At 40.5% G+C, this 16,282-nt stretch overlaps 1 protein-coding gene across 1 annotated transcript in view; it reads right to left on the bottom strand.

Annotated features, from left to right (window-relative positions):
• Positions 1-12,339, bottom strand: part of LOC129624634 (ATP-binding cassette sub-family C member 4-like) — a 369,352-nt gene extending 357,013 nt beyond the window's left edge. The window contains exon 1 of the mRNA XM_055542789.1: positions 12,073-12,339. Coding sequence (XP_055398764.1) covers positions 12,073-12,146 — 74 coding nt within the window. The 5' untranslated portion in view covers positions 12,147-12,339. The remainder of the gene's footprint in view (positions 1-12,072) is intronic.
• Positions 12,340-16,282: the final 3,943 nt, after the last annotated feature.

Here is a 16,282-nt window from a genome sequence, read left to right as displayed (position 1 = left end):
GCCCCCTTTGTGTGAGGGCAGAAATCAGACACTGAAGAGACCAGCAAACAGAAGAAGTTAAAACAGAGGGAACCGCCTTGGAAGTGACAGGTGCAATAGATTAAAACCCTGTCGTTAGTATGGACTACATAGGAAGGGGCCTATAGATCTTGAGAAATATAAGCAGGACCAAGGAACTAGCCGAAAATGAACTGACCCCACAATACCCACAACACCACCAGAGAAAGTCCTAGATATATTTTTACTATTTGTACGATCACTCTTTTTTTTGTTTTAATTTTTAAAAAAAATTTAAGTCCTCTATTACTCCTTTAATTTTCACTTTTATAACCTACTATTACTTTGCAAAAAAAAAAAAAAGAACCTATTTTTTAAAAGCAAACTTCATATATATATATATTTTTTTATAATTTTTGTGACTTTATTTTTTCTTTCTTTTTTTTTCCTTCTTTTCTTTAACATTGTATTTCTGAAATGCCAAACTCTACTCTAGATTTTTAATTTTTGCTTTTTGGTATTTGTTATCAATTTTCTACCTATATTTTTTTTATAATTTTTGTGACTTTTTTTTCTCTTTCTTTGTCTTCTTCTTTTCTTTAATATTGTATTTCTGAAATTCCAAATTCTACTCTAGATTTTTAATTTTTGCTTTTAGGTATTTGTTATCAATTTTGTACCTATATTTTTTTATATATAATTTTTGTGAATTTGGTTTTTTTTTTTTTTTCTGTTTTGTTCTTCTTCTTTTCTTTAACATTGTATTTTTGAAATTTCAAACTCTACTCTAGATTTTTAATTTTTGCTTTTTGGTATTTGTTATCAATTTTGAACCTATAAGAACCCAATCTTCAGTACCCATTTTTACGTGGGATTGAGATTACTGGCTTGACTGCTCTTTATAATTTATGTGACTTTGTTTGTTCTTGTTTGGTTTTTTTTCTCTCTCTCTCTTTCTTTTTCTTCTTCTTTTTTTAACATTGTATTTTTGAAATTCCAAACTCTACTCTAGATTTTTAACTTTTGCTTTTTGGTATTAGTTATCAATTTTGTACCCATATTTTCTTTATAATTTTCACGACCTTGTTGGTTTTAGTTTGTTCGTTTTTTCTCTCTTTCTTTTCCTTCTTCTTTTCTTTAACATCATATTTTTGAAACTCCAAACTCTACTCTAGATTTTTTTATTTTTGCTTTTATGTATTTGTTACCAATTTTGTACCTTTAAGAACCCAATCTTCAGTACCCATTTTTTACTAGGGAGCAAGATTACTGGCTTAACTGTTCTCTCTCCCTTTGGACTCTCCTTTTTCTCCACCAGGTCGCCTATGTCTCCTCCCTAACTGCTCTCTACTCTACCCAACTCTGTGAATTTCTGTGTGTTCCAGATGGTGGAGAACACTTAGGGAACTGATTACTGGCTGGATCTGTCTCTCTCCTTTTCATTCCTCCCTTTTATCCTCCTGGCCACCTCTGTCTCCTTCCTCCCTCTTCTCTGTATAACTCTGTGAACATCTCTGAGTGGTCCAGTTGTGGAGTGCACAAAGGAAGTGATTAATGGCTAGCCTGCTCTCTCCTCTATTGATTCCATCTCAGCTCATTCGGGTCACTTCTAACTCCCTCCTCTCTCTTCTCTTCTCCATGTAACTCTGTGAACCCCTCTGGGTGTCCCTCACTGTGGAGAAACTTTTCATTTTTAACCTAGATGTTTTATCAATGGTGCTGTATAGAAGAAGTTTTGACACTACTGTAAAAATAAGACTGAAAACCTGAAGCAGGAGGCTTAAGTCCAAACCCTGACTCCAGGGAACATTAATCAATAGGAGCTCATCAAATGCCTCCATACCTACACTGAAACCAAGCACCACACAAGGGCCAACAAGTTCCAGAGCAAGACATATCACGCAAATTCTCCAGCAACACAGGAACACAGCCCCGAGCTTCAATATACAGGCTGCCCAAAGTTACTACAAAACCATAGACATCTCATAATTCATTACTGGACACTTCATTGCACTCCAGAGAGAAGAAATCCAGGTCCACCCACCAGAACACCGATACAAGCTTCCCTAACCAAGAAACCTTGACAAGCCACCTGTACAAACCCACCCACAGTGAGGAAACTCCACAATAAAGAGAACTCCACAAACTGCCAGAATACAGAAAGGACACCCGAAACTCAGCAATTTAAAAAGATGAAGAGACAGAGGAATACCTAGCAGGTAAAGGAACAGGATAAATGCCCACCAAACCAAACAAAAGAGAAAGAGATAGGGAATCTACCTGATAAAGGATTCCGAATAATGATAGTGAAATTGATCCAAAATCTTGAAATCAAAATGGAATCACCGATAAATAGCCTGGAGACAAGGATTGAGAAGATGCAAGAAAGGTTTAACAAGGACCTAGAAGAAATAAAAAAGAGTCAATATATAATGAATAATGCAATAAATGAGATCAAAAACACTCTGGAGGCAACAAATCGTAGAATAACAGAGGCAGAAGATAGGATTAGTGAATTAGAAGATAGAATGGTAGAAATAAATGAATCAGAGAGGAAAAAAGGAAAACTAATTAAAAGAAATGAGAACAATCTCAGAGACCTCCAGGACAATATTAAACACTACAACATTTGAATCATAGGGGTCCCAGAACAAGAAGACAAACAGAAAGACCATGAGAAAATACTTGAGGAGATAATAGTTGAAAACTTCCTGAAAATGGGGAAGGAAATAACCATCCAAGTCCAAGAAACCCAGAAAGTCCCAAACAGGATAAACCCAAGGCGAAACACCCCAAGACACATATTAATCAAGTTAACAAAAATCAAACACAAAGAACAAATATTAAAAGCAGCAAGGGAAAAACAACAAATATCACGCAAGGGAATTCCCATAAGGATAACAGCTGATCTTTCAATACAAACTCTTCAAGCCAGGAGGGAATGGCAAGACATATTTAAACTGATGAAAAAAAATAACCTACAGCCCAGATTACTGTACCCAGCAAGGATCTCATTCAAATACAAAAGAGAAATCAAAAGCTGTACAGACAAGCAAAAGTTGAGAGAATTCAGCACCACCAAACCAGCTCTCCAACGAATACTAAAGGATATTCTCTAGACAGGAAACACAAAAGGGTGTATAAACTCGAACCCAAAACAATAAAGCAAATGGCAATGGGATCATACTTATCAATAATTACCTTAATGTAAATGGATTGAATGCCCCAACCAAAAGACAAAGACTGGCTGAATGGATACAAAAACAAGACCCCTATATATGTTGTCTACAAGAGACCCACCTCAAAACAGGGGACACATACAGACTGAAAGTGAAGGGCTGGAAAAAGATTTTCCATGCAAATAGAGACAAAAGAAAGCAGGAGTAGCAATATTCATATCAGATAAAGTGGACTTTCAAACAAAGGCTGTGAAAAGAGACCAAGAAGGTCACTACATAATGATCAAAGGATCAATCCAAGAAGAAGATATAACAATTATAAATATATATGCACCCAACATAGGAGCACCACAATCTGTAAGACAAATGCTAACAAGTATGAAAGGGGAAATTAACAATAACACGATAATAGTGGGAGACTTTAATACCCCACTCACACCTATGGATAGATCAACTAAACAGAAAATTAACAAGGAAACACATACTTTAAATGATACAATAGACCAGTTAGACCTAATTGATATCTATAGGACATTTCATCCCAAAACAATGAATTTCACTGTTTTCTCAAGTACACACGGAACCTTCTCCAGGATAGATCACATCCTGGCCCATAAATCTAGCCTTGGTAAATTCAGAAAAATTGAAATCATCCCAAGCATCTTTTCTGACCACAATGCAGAAAGATTAGATCTCAAGTACAGGAGAAAAACTATTAAAAATTCCAAAATATGGAGGCTGAACAACACGCTGCTGAATAACCAACAAATCAGAGAAGAAATCAAAAAAGAAATCAAAATTTGCATAGAAACTAATGAAAATGAAAACACAACAACCAAAAACCTGTGGGACACTGTAAAGGCAGTCCTAAGGGGAAAGTTCACAGCAATACAGGCATACCTCAAGAAACAAGAAAAAAGTCATATAAATAACCTAACTCTACACCTAAAGCAACTAGAAAAGGAAGAAATGAAGAACCCCAGGGTTAGTAGAAGGAAAGAAATCTTAAAAATTAGGGCAGAAATAAATGCAAAAGAAACAAAGGAGGCCATAGCAAAAATCAACAAAGCCAAAAGCTGGTTCTTTGAAAGGATAAATAAAATTGACAGACCATTAGCCAGACTCATCAAGAAACAAAGGGAGAAAAATCAAATCAATAAAATTAGAAATGAAAATGGAGAGATCACAGACAACACAGAAATACAAAGGATCGTAAGAGACTACTATCAGCAATTATATGCCAATAAAATGAACAACGTGGAAGAAATGGACAAATTCTTAGAAAAATACAACTTTCCAAAACTGGACCAGGAAGAAATAGAAAATCTTACCAGACCCATCACAAGCACAGAAACTGAAACTGTAATCAAAAACCTTCCAGCAAACAAAAGCCCAGGTCCAGACGGCTTCACAGCTGAATTCTACCAAAAATTTAGAGAAGAGCTAACACCTATCCTGCTCAAACTCTTCCAGAAAATTGCAGAGAAAGGTAAACTTCCAAAGTCATTCTATGAGGCCACCATCACCCTAATACCAAAACCTGACAAAGATGCCACAAAAAAATAAAATGACAGGCCAATATCACTGATGAACATAGATGCAAAAATCCTTAAGAAAATTCTAGCAATCAGAATCCAACAACACATTAAAAAGATCATACACCATGACCAAGTGGGCTTTATCCCAGGGATGCAAGGATTCTTCAATATCTGCAAATCAATCAATGTAATACACCACATTAACAAATTGAAAAATAAAAACCATATGATTATCTCAATAGATGCAGAGAAAGCCTTTGACAAAATTCAACATCCATTTATGATAAAAACTCTCCAGAAAGCAGGAATAGAAGGAACATACCTCAACATAATAAAAGCTATATATGACAAACCCACCGCAATCATTATCCTCAATGGTGAAAAATTGAAAGCATTTCCCCTAAAGTCAGGAACAACACAAGGGTGCCCACTTTCACCATTACTATTGAACGTAGTTTTGGAAGTTTGGGCCACAGCACTCAGAGCAGAAAAAGAAATAAAAGGAATCCAAATTGGAAAAGAAGAAGTAAAACTCTCACTGTTTGCAGATGATATGATCCTCTACATAGAAAACCCTAAAGACTCCACCAGAAAATTACTAGAACTAATCAATGAATGTAGTAAAGTTGCAGGATATAAAATCAACACACAGAAATCCCTTGCATTCCTATACACTAATAATGAGAAAATAGAAAGAGAAATTAAGGAAACAATTCCATTCACCATTGCAACGAAAAGAATAAAATACTTAGGAATATATCTACCTAAAGAAACTAAAGACCTATATATAGAAAACTATAAAACACTGGTGAAAGAAATCAAAGAGGACACTAATAGATGGAGAAATATGCCATGTTCATGGATTGGAAGAATCAATATAGTGAAAATGAGTATACCACCCAAAGCAATTTATAGATTCAATGCAATCCCTATCAAGCTACCAACGGTATTCTTCACAGAGCTAGAACAAATAATTTCACAATTTGTATGGAAATACAAAAAACCTCAAATAGCCAAAGCAATCTTGAGAAAGAAGAATGGAACTGGAGGAATCAACCTGCCTGACTTCAGGCTCTACTACAAAGCCACGGTCATCAAGACAGTATGGTACTGGCACAAAGACAGAAATATAGATCAATGGAACAAAATAGAAAACCCAGACATAAATCTATGGACACCTTATCTTTGACAAAGGAGGCAAGAATATACAGTGGATTAAAGACAATCTCTTTAACAAGTGGTGCTGGGAAAACTGGTCAACCCACTTGTAAAAGAATGAAACTAGAACACTTTCTAACACCATACACAAAAATAAACTCAAAATGGATTAAAGATCTAAACGTAAGACCAGAAACTATACAACTCCTAGAGGAGAACATAGGCAAAACACTTTCTGACATGCATCACAGCAGGATCCTCTATGACTTACCCCCCAGAATATTGGAAATAAAAGCAAAAATAAACAAATGGGACCTAATTAAACTTAAAAGTTTCTGCACAACAAAGAAACTATTAGCAAGGTGAAAAGACAGCCTTCAGAATGGGAGAAAATAATAGCAAATGAAGCAACTGACAAACAACTAATCTCAAAAATATACAAGCAACTCCTGCAGATCAATTCCAGAAAAATAAATGACCCAATCAAAAAGTGGGCCAAAGAACTAAATAGACATTTCTCCAAAGAAGACATACAGATGGCTAACAAACACATGAAAAGATGCTCAACATCACTCATTATCAGAGAAATGCAAATCAAAACCACTATAAGGTACCATTTCATGCCAGTCGGAATGGCTGCAATCCAAAAGTCTACAAGCAATAAATGCTGGAGAGGGTGTGGAGAACAGGGAACCCTCTTACACTGTTGGTGGGAATGCAAACTAGTACAGCCACTATGGAGAACAGTGTGGAGATTCCTTAAAAAACTGGAAATAGAACTGCCTTATGATCCAGCAATCCCACTGCTGGGCATACACACCGAGGAAACCAGAAGGGAAAGAGACACGTGTACCCCAATGTTCATCGCAGCACTGTTTATAATAGCCAGGACATGGAAGCAACCTAGATGCCCATCAGCAGATGAATGGATAAGCAAGCTGTGGTACATATACACAATGGAGTATTACTCAGCCATTAAAAAGAATACATTTGAATCAGTTCTAATGAGGTGGATGAAACTGGAGCCTATTATACAGAGTGAAGTAAGCCAGAAAGAAAAACACCAATACAGTATACTAAAGCATATATATGGAATTTAGAAAGATGGTAACAACAACCCTGTATACGAGACAACAAAATAGACACTGATATATAGAACAGTCTTTTGGACTCTTGGAAGAGGGAGAGGGTGGGATGATTTGGGAGAATGGCAGTGAAACATGTATATCATATATGAAATGAGTCGCCAGTCCAGGTTTGATGCACGATACTGACAGCTTGGGGCTGGTGCACTGGGCTGACCCAGAGGGATGGTACAAGGAGGGAGGAAGAAGGAGGGTTCAGGATGGGGAACACGTGTATACCTGTGGTGGATTCATGTTGATATATGGCAAAACCAATAAAATATTGTAAAGTTAAAAAATAAAATAAAATTTAAAAAAAAAAAACAAAAAACCTCCCTGGTGGCCCAGTGTTAAGAATCTGCCTGCCAGTTCAGGAAACAGGAGTTTGATCCCTAGTCCAGGAACTAGGATCCCACATGCTGTGGGGCAACTAAGCCTGAGCATCACAGCTACTGAGCCTGCCTGCTACAACAACTCGCATGCCCTAGAACCTGTGTTCCACAACAGGAGAAGCCACCACCATGAGAAGCCCATGCACCAAAGCTCAAAACATCCCCTGCCCACTGCAATTAAAGAAAGCTCACATGCAGCAACAAAGACCCCATATGCCGCAACAAAGACCCAGAACAGCCAAATAAATAAAGAAATATAAATAACTTGCTAAAAAAAAATTTTTAAGGCCTTTGTCTATTTTTTCTCCTTGAGAGCCCAAGTAGATTATTTACCTCTCAAGGTGAGGTAGAAGTTGCTAGGCAGTTAGTGTAGATCTGAGACCTCGGTTCCTTTTTATAATTGCAACCCTCTCAAATAAACATCTCAACCCATTAACCTAAAGCTACACTTATTGTTCCAGTTTCCAGGCATCCAAAAGAATGCCACCTCAGTCTGGTTGGTCATAAAATATCCAGACCCAAGACAGAGCAATCATTAGTGCTGTCCAATTTATCAAGAAGAAAAATACCAGATGGACCATTAACTCTTAACCCATACATCTGGTCCTTAAACAGTGGCCTGGGGTCATGAGAAAGAATCACAGGAATGGCGACTCAATGTCTAAAAAAACTGAAAAACTGGGGATCAAAAAAAACATAAAGATGACAAACTGTACATAGTGGCCTTCAAACTGATTGGTCAGAGATTACATATGTCAGGGACATGAGCCAACCAAAAAGGAACAGATCAATACTAATAAAGACATAAACTGCTATAATTCTCACCTTTTCGGTCACTTCACCCACTCTCGGTGTCTATGCTGGGGCTTTGTACTTCTCTTTACCTTAAAATAAATCCTGCTTGTTTGCTACCATGAGTGTTTGCATGTTCATGAAGTTCATTCTTGGGCTTCATGAACAAGAACTCAGATTCCCATTTCAAAGGTACAGGGAGAAATACAAACTCCTTTTATTAATGGAAACTGAAGAGTTCCCAGCTTTGCAAAAAATACCCACTAGGGGCATTATAAGATAGAACAGAGCTTTGATCATCCATACTTAATTATCCACAGCTAGTGTTATTACTGGAGAAGGCAATGTCAACCCACTCCAGTACTCTTGCCTGGAAAATCCCATGGATGGAGGAGCCTGATAGGCTGCAGTCCATGGGATCACTAAGAGTCGGACACGACTGGGCAACTTCACTTTCACTTTTCACTTTCATGCATTGGAGAAGGAAATGGAAACCCACTCCAGTGTTCTTGCCTGGAGAATCCCAGGGATGGGGGAGCCTGGTAGGCTGCTGTCTATGGGGTGCACAGAGTTGGACATGACTGAAGCGACTTAGCAGCAGCAGCAGCAGCAATGTTATTACTATCAAATATCAAACAAACAATTTAAAGAGGTCTCTCAGGGTCACAGTTTCCTAGCCCAAAATTAGAAGTCTTCACCTTCCCATTTCCAAGCACATACACTTTGAAACTCACAAACAGAACATGCTTGGAGAGTTCCTTGCCCTGCTATTGCAGCAAAAATAGAAATGAAGTTTCTCCTATCCTGAAAGCAAGGGAAGTAAGAACAGTGAACAGTCTAGGGAAGAAACATGGACAGACCTGAAAGAATTAATCACTTCTAGTTTTACTTTAACCGTTACTAACCTGTAGTGTAACCAGAAGCTAACCTATCACCCCCTAATACTAGGTAAATTACACGCTGCACTTGGTATTTGCTCTCCCTGACCTCTCTTACAGAAAACTACCCTTTACAGTTTTTTTGCATTTCAGAAAGAAGACTGCAGGCCAAAAATCCAGAGACAAGTGGACCCCAATTACCAGGCTGCCTGATGCCAGCTGTGACTGTTTTGAAATAATGCAGGAAGAAAAAAAATGCAAAAACTTCATTGTGCTGTCTGTTCAGTCATGTCCAACTCTTTGCAAACCCATGGACTATGGCCCATCAGGCTCCTCTATTCATGGAGTTTTCCAGGCAGGAATGTGGAGTGGGTTTCCATTTCCTACTCTAGGGGATCTTCCTGACCCAGGGATCAAACCCACCTGTCTTGCATCTCCTGCATTGGCAGGCGGATTCCTTACCACTGCGCCACCTTGGAAGCCCAAAAACATCATTACTCTGAACTTTATCATTTAGTCTAAGACCACAAGAGCCAGGCTATATAAAGTCTCTTGGTTCCCCGGGGTGGGGGTATATGGCTCTTGAGGCCTTAGCCTGCTGTGTTCTCCCCTCTGCTGGCTGATTTTTAAAGCCATCTTTCTATTCCCTCCAAACTCTGTCTCCATATTTTTTTTATTTGGCATCAGTAGGCAGAGAAAGCCAAAATTTTGGCTGTAGCACTGCCTGAAGTTAAGGAGACAGTTGCCTACTTTCTTACCATTTAAGGTGCCCGTATCCATATTCCTCCTTCTATGCTCCTCTTTCCTTAAGGGCCACCAAAGGATCCAGAGAGGCAGCTACACAAACTGAACACCACAATGGAAAAAAGCATAGGAACTCCCATCCCCCTGGGGTCCCCTAGGTGGTCCCATAAAAAGGAAATATCAGAATATGTAGGAAAGATGAAAAGATTGGGTTCTCAGCACAAAAAAATCTAATAATCACCCAAGTGTGATCAAAGCCCAAAGGCTGAGACCCACCTAGTTAATAGTCTCAGCTACTACATGGAAAACCCGTAGTTTCAGGGACTTCCCTGGTGGGTCAATGGTTAAGAGTCTGAACCTCCACTGCAGGGAGTGTGGGTTCAATCCCTGGTTGGGGAACTAAAATCCCAGCAGAACCCACAGCATGGCCTAAGAGAGTGGGAGAAGAGTTTCACCTCTGAGCCCTTTTTCATCTGTGTTTCCTCCCAGCTCAAGGACCTTCAGTGCTTTCAAGAACAAAGGACTCCAGGGCAGGACTATAATAGTGAAGAAAAAATTGGATTGCATGTTAGACCTGTTACCGGTTTATTTTAACCTTTGTATTCTATTGATTTTGCTACAAGTTAATCAGGAAAGGGATGTCTATAGCTCAAAGTATACATAATGGCCCCTCAAGTCTTAAGGTTAAACTAAAATACCTTTGTTTAGCTCACAGAAAACATCCTGACCCAGACCATCTATGAATGGCTGCAGGACAAAAGATATTAACACACTCAGAGGGGACCAGGAGATATTTGCAATAACTTAGGACCTTTGAAGTTTCCCAGGAGGCTCAGTGATAAAGAAAACACCTGCCAATGCAGAAGGTGTGGGTTTGATCCCTGGGTAGGGAAGATCCTGTGGAGAAGGAAATGGCAACCCTCACCAGTATTCTTGCCTGGGAAATCACATGGACAGAGGAGCCTGGCAGGCTACAGTTCATGGGGTCACAAAAGAGTCAGCCATGATTTAGCAACTCAACAACAACAAATGGCCCTTCTACTTTACCTCCTCACTTCCCTCCTTTTTGTTCTATAAAAGAAACTAGTGTCCAGACCTTGGTAAGATGGTTTTCTAGGACATTAATTTTCAGTCTACTCAGACTTCTGACTTTACAAATAGAGTGCCCAAACAACCCTTGCCCAAACAACCCCTCTCCCAATTTACTGGCCTGTCCTGGGGCAAGTAGAAGGAGGTCTAACTAGGTAGCAAGACCACCTGCTTCAAGACCATGTACCACTTCCCTAAAGGCTAGAAATAAGACCCCACAGGCTTCAGAGACCCCATCCCCAGGGTTGTCCTTAAAGGAGGAAGCAGAAATACTAGCAATTAAGGAAATGCTCAGTCGCTCAGTAGTATCAGACTCTTTGTGACCCCGTGGACTGTAGCCTTACAGGCTCCCCTGTCCATGGGATTCTCCAGGCAAGAACACTGGAGTGGGTTACCATTTCCTACTCCAAATTAAGGAAAGGGGCTGGTCAAATACATTCTTCAGTCGTGGCTGTGTGTCCCAGGCAAAAGCAAAAACGTGTTCAAGAATACTGTTCCCATTCGTTAAATACAAAATAACTGTTATTCACCCACATAAAAATTGCCCCAACCAAATACAAGGATGTACAGTAAGAGGTGTACCGGAAGACAGGGAGAGAGGGAGACATGGTCATAGACACAGGGACGAAGGGGCCGGGTGAAGTTGGAACTCAGCTGTCACCTAAGGAATATGGGAAAAGGTGGGGACATTATTGGAAGGTGACAACAGTCCAGGGCACTAATTAGATAAAGGAAGCTGTTCATAAGCTTCTTGCTTGGAAGGTAAACGAGTGCAACTTTAGTTCAGAACTGCGAACTCCGGAGCTGTAACTGGGGAAGTCAGCTAAGGATGGAGTGTGGGGATCCAGTCCTTCTCCAGTTGGGCGATGACTCTCCCAGGACAGCGTCCCAGCCTCCCGCTCCCGGGCACTGGAGGCTAGCGGGCCTTCGAGTGGAAAGAGATGCGCCCCAGTCATCAGGTCCCTGGCACCCTCCCCACCTCCGTCAGGTTCCCGCCCGCCGCGGGTGCCCAGGCGCAGGCAGAAATCACCCCGCCGGTGTGGGAGGGCTCCACCAAAAGCAAGAAACCGGGCAGTAGGAGCGCCAGCGGAAATCGCTCCCTCATCCCGACCCTTGGTCCCGGGAAAAGCGCCTGCAGCATTAAGTTCGGCAGCGCGTCTCAGTTCAGGCAGTGCGCTCACCAGAATACCAGGCGTGAGCAGAGGTTCGCGTCCTGCAGCGGGTTGGGCTTCCTCTCCGGGAACACCTGCAACATCTTGCTGGCCGAGGGTGTGGGTGCGGGTCGTGGCCGTCCTTGCAATCGCTGCCGCTGTTCCTGTAGGGCCCGACAGAGACGTTGGAGACCTGGCCGCCTCTCCCGTCTGCTTGGCGTGAACTGAGAACCACCTGCGTCTCTGGGAGTGGAGTGCCAGCTGCCTGTAGGCGCCCTCCCACCAGGTCGCCCGCTAGGCGCCTCTGCCACAGCTGAGGAGTGCCCCGGGGCCGGAGCGATGGGAGCGCCCCGCAACCTCCACCCTCAGGCTAGGGAGGACACTGCAAGGAGCCACGCAGGTGGAAGGCAAGGCCATGAGGGCAGCTGATAGAGGTGGATAAGTGAATTACCCGCCACACTGGGTCCTCCCAGACGCCCCAACCTACTCACCTGACTTCAGACTCTAGCAAAGTGCTTGCTGTGAACCCAGGCACCCACCGAGGAGGTGCAGAGGGAGCATAGACTTCGCCACCCACCCACCCACCCCCACCATGGCGCATCTCCCCTCAACCCCCCGTGCCCCGCCACCCCACGCTGCTGCAGCTGGTAAAAGGAGATAGCAGCCCGACCTCTGGGCAAGCTGCCCTCATCAGTACCAAAAAAGGGCACTGTGGGAGAACTGTAGTGGAGCAACACCTTTCCCAGGGTATGTGCGCCTCCCCACGCCCTTTTCCTCTGCCTGTCTCTTGTTGTAGAAAAGCTTTACTCTCCCAGGCCTTCCCTGAGTCACAAAAGGCCAACTCAGGATTAATGATTAAAAGAATGTGAACATATTATCAAAAAATATTTAAACAGTAGATCAGCCATGTAACCGTCTATAGTTCCTCCCTGAAGAACCTAGTAACAGTGTCTGAGGCATATCTTGAGTTGTTTTGCTAAAAACCCCACCAGATGCAGTTAACTGCAAAAACCCTGACCAGCGGGAGCCTAAGAATTGATGATGCTAAACCCTGTGACACTAGCTTTGTTACCAACCAATTAAAGAATAGAGCAGTAGCTGATCACACACCCTGGACTCTCTCCCTCACTGTGTTTTTAAAGAGCCTCCCCTGAAATCCATCAGAGAGTTCAGATCTTTTGAGCATGAGCTGCCTGTACTCCTTGCTTTGGCCCTTACAGTAAGTCTGTCTGCTCTGAACTCCTATGTTTTGGTTTGTTTGGCCTCACTTTGCCTCCAGCTTAGTAACTTGGGTTATACACAATTTATGGCCAAGCATTTGACCTCAGACAACAGCATGGTTTAACACAGTTAGTTTGTTGAGCTATGAAAGGTTGTTGTTGAATCATGCAAAGACACCGGGATTCTTGGCCCCCGGAGGAGAATTCAATCTGAGGCCAGAGACAAGGCTTGATCACTCAGAGCTTTTGTGTAATAAATTTTAATAAAGTATCAAGGAGATAGAGAAAGCTTCTGACATAGGCATCAGAAGGGGGCAGAAAGAGTACCCACTTGCTAGTGTTAGCAATGAACTTATATACTCTCCAATGAATCCAAAGAATGGCTGGAGGTTGTAAAGACCTCATCAGACCTACTCCCATAATTTACATTTTAAGATAACACTGTCCTCAGGCAGCATACATCCTTGTAAAGACCAGGTCTACTCCCATAATTTACAGTTTAAGATAACAGAAGGTTTAATCCAAAGACTGTCCTTAGGCAGAATACATTATTGTTACATAATCCTAAGGAATGTGGAGAAAGAAAAAAAGTTTGTCCTTTCTTCCTCCTTGAGAATTCCAGACCTCTCTCCTTGAGGACCCCTAGACTCCCTATCAACCTGCCTAGGAACTAACTCTCTCAGCTACAAACACCTAAGGAAAGGTAACAGAAGGTTAGAAAAGCTCAAATGATTTTGGAAGACGAATCCATGCAGTTATTGGGAAAAGCTTTTGGCATCTCACATGTTGTATTGTGTGGGGGATTTCTGTGAGTTTTTGCTGCCCTCTTGGATTGGGAAAGGAGAACATGGGGAGAGAGAGGCTGTCTTATGATTTCTTTCATCATGAGCTCAGGGCCTGGCAGAATAAGAGTGACATATGTTTTAGAGCATAGGTCGTATGCTTTTCTGGGGGTCTTACCTCATTTTTAACTCTAACAATGCCCTATTCAAGAAAGTAGTATCATCACTACTTTACAGATAAGAAAAATGAGGCTCAGGACAGCACTTGTCCAAGGTCTTCAAATAAGTGAATGATGAATCCTAATTTAGACTCAAGTGAGATTCCAGCATGGTCTGTCTCACTGGAGGATGGACAGTGTGTGTGAAAAGTGTCTAGAATATGCTGGGTTTGAATGAGTGACTTCAGAACTGAAAGAATAAGATCTTGGGCTCTCACTCAAATCTTTAGTTGTTTGTGTGGCTGTCTTACTAGCTCAGCAGCTTCCCTTCCCTTTCACCCTAAATGAAGAAAGATCAAAGTTTGTGGTGCTTATAACAAGATCACTGTATTATTCTTTGACAATTGCCCATTGACCTTGGCTAAAACATTGTTATTAATAATGGCTTTTAGCTTCAGCCATTCAAAAATGAGTATGTGCTACAGAACTGATGTACAGGAGTTAAAAATACAGTACTGCATGCTTTTAATTTTCTAAGAGAGTACATCTTAAGTGTTCCCAACATAAAAAATAAAAAAAGGGAAAATGGATAAAGTGTGAAGTATTACATTTCACAATATATACATGTATCTAGTCATAAGACTACAAGTTAACTATATACAATTTTTGACTCTCAATTATACCTCAATAAAGCTGGAAGGAAAATGGCTTTTGAGGAAGGCCTTAATGTATTCAAATACTTTTTAAGTCAAATGTATAAGAATGGCAAAATGTTGATAATTTTAAATTAATGGACATGATAGGGGTTTACTATACTATTTTCTTGATATTTCATGCTTGTTTGAAATTTTCTGTTACAAAAAGGAAAACAATGAGAGCTTAAATTTGTAATATTTCAATTACCTGCTTTCTGATGCTAGTTCTTTCTCAGATAACACAATCTACAACCTTTATAATCAGTCCTCACATCTGATTTACAATTCTCTTTGATGGTCTCTTTGACATTCCTTACATTTTCCAGCCCTAGTTCTACTTCAAAGATGAAGAAATTTCTTGCTGAAGATGGAAGTTTAGTGACTTCCCTTGTCAGACTACCCCAGACTGTTGTCTCCAGTCCCCATTACTATCTCAGGATCATAATTAGCGATCTCCAAACTGCTAAATACACTCAGTCCATTCTCTTGTCTTTTTATAAATTAAGATCTTTTGAAACTTAGCATTTTTTCTGAACATTAACTAATATGCTTTTTAGTAGAGATATTGAGAACCGTGTTAAATTATACAGGGAAGACTGTATATGAAGCCAGGGACCAAAGATCTTGATGTTTTGATTGTTATCTAAATTTCTCAGATCTAAAATGAGAAACCCGTATTTCTCCTACTTCCTACAGGGTTATTGTAAGCCTCAGAAATTGTGAATACACTTTGTAAAAAACATTAGGTTTTAAGGCAATATACAAGAAAATGTTTTTTTGTTTGTTTTTTATTCATTGAACAAATGAAGGCCTTCTAGGTACATGACCACTAGGCCAGGCACAAGCTTGTAAACATGGGGACAATGTCATAAGGCCTCTATCTGCAATTGTTTACTGACGTTAATGGACCAACTCAATGGATATGAGTTGGAGCAAGTTCTAGGAGATGGTAAAAGACAGGGAAGCCTGGTGTGATGCAGTCCATGGACTCACAAAGAGTTGGACATGACTGAGCAACTGAACACCTGATCTTAAATGGTTCAGTACTATAACTAAAAAGACAATAGCAAGTAGAAAGGATATAGAGAAACTGGAACCCTCATACATCACTGGTAGGAATGTAAAATAGTACAGCCACAAAGGTACCATATAACCTAGGAATACTACTCCTAGTTTTCTACCCAAGATACATGAAAACCTATGTCTATACAAAAACCTTGATACAAAGTCATAGTAGCATTATTCAAAAAAAAGTCAAAAAGTATACTAAGGGTGTGCAGAACCATGTGTACATCAACTAGTGAGTGAATAAATAAAATGTGATATTACATGCAATGGAATATTATTTGGCAAGATAGACATCCTGATGTATGCTACAACATGGA

Source organism: Bubalus kerabau, chromosome 12 (assembly GCF_029407905.1).
Source record: "Bubalus kerabau isolate K-KA32 ecotype Philippines breed swamp buffalo chromosome 12, PCC_UOA_SB_1v2, whole genome shotgun sequence".
Lineage (NCBI taxonomy): Eukaryota > Metazoa > Chordata > Mammalia > Artiodactyla > Bovidae > Bubalus > Bubalus kerabau.
This window is presented reverse-complemented; position numbering and strand designations above follow the sequence as displayed.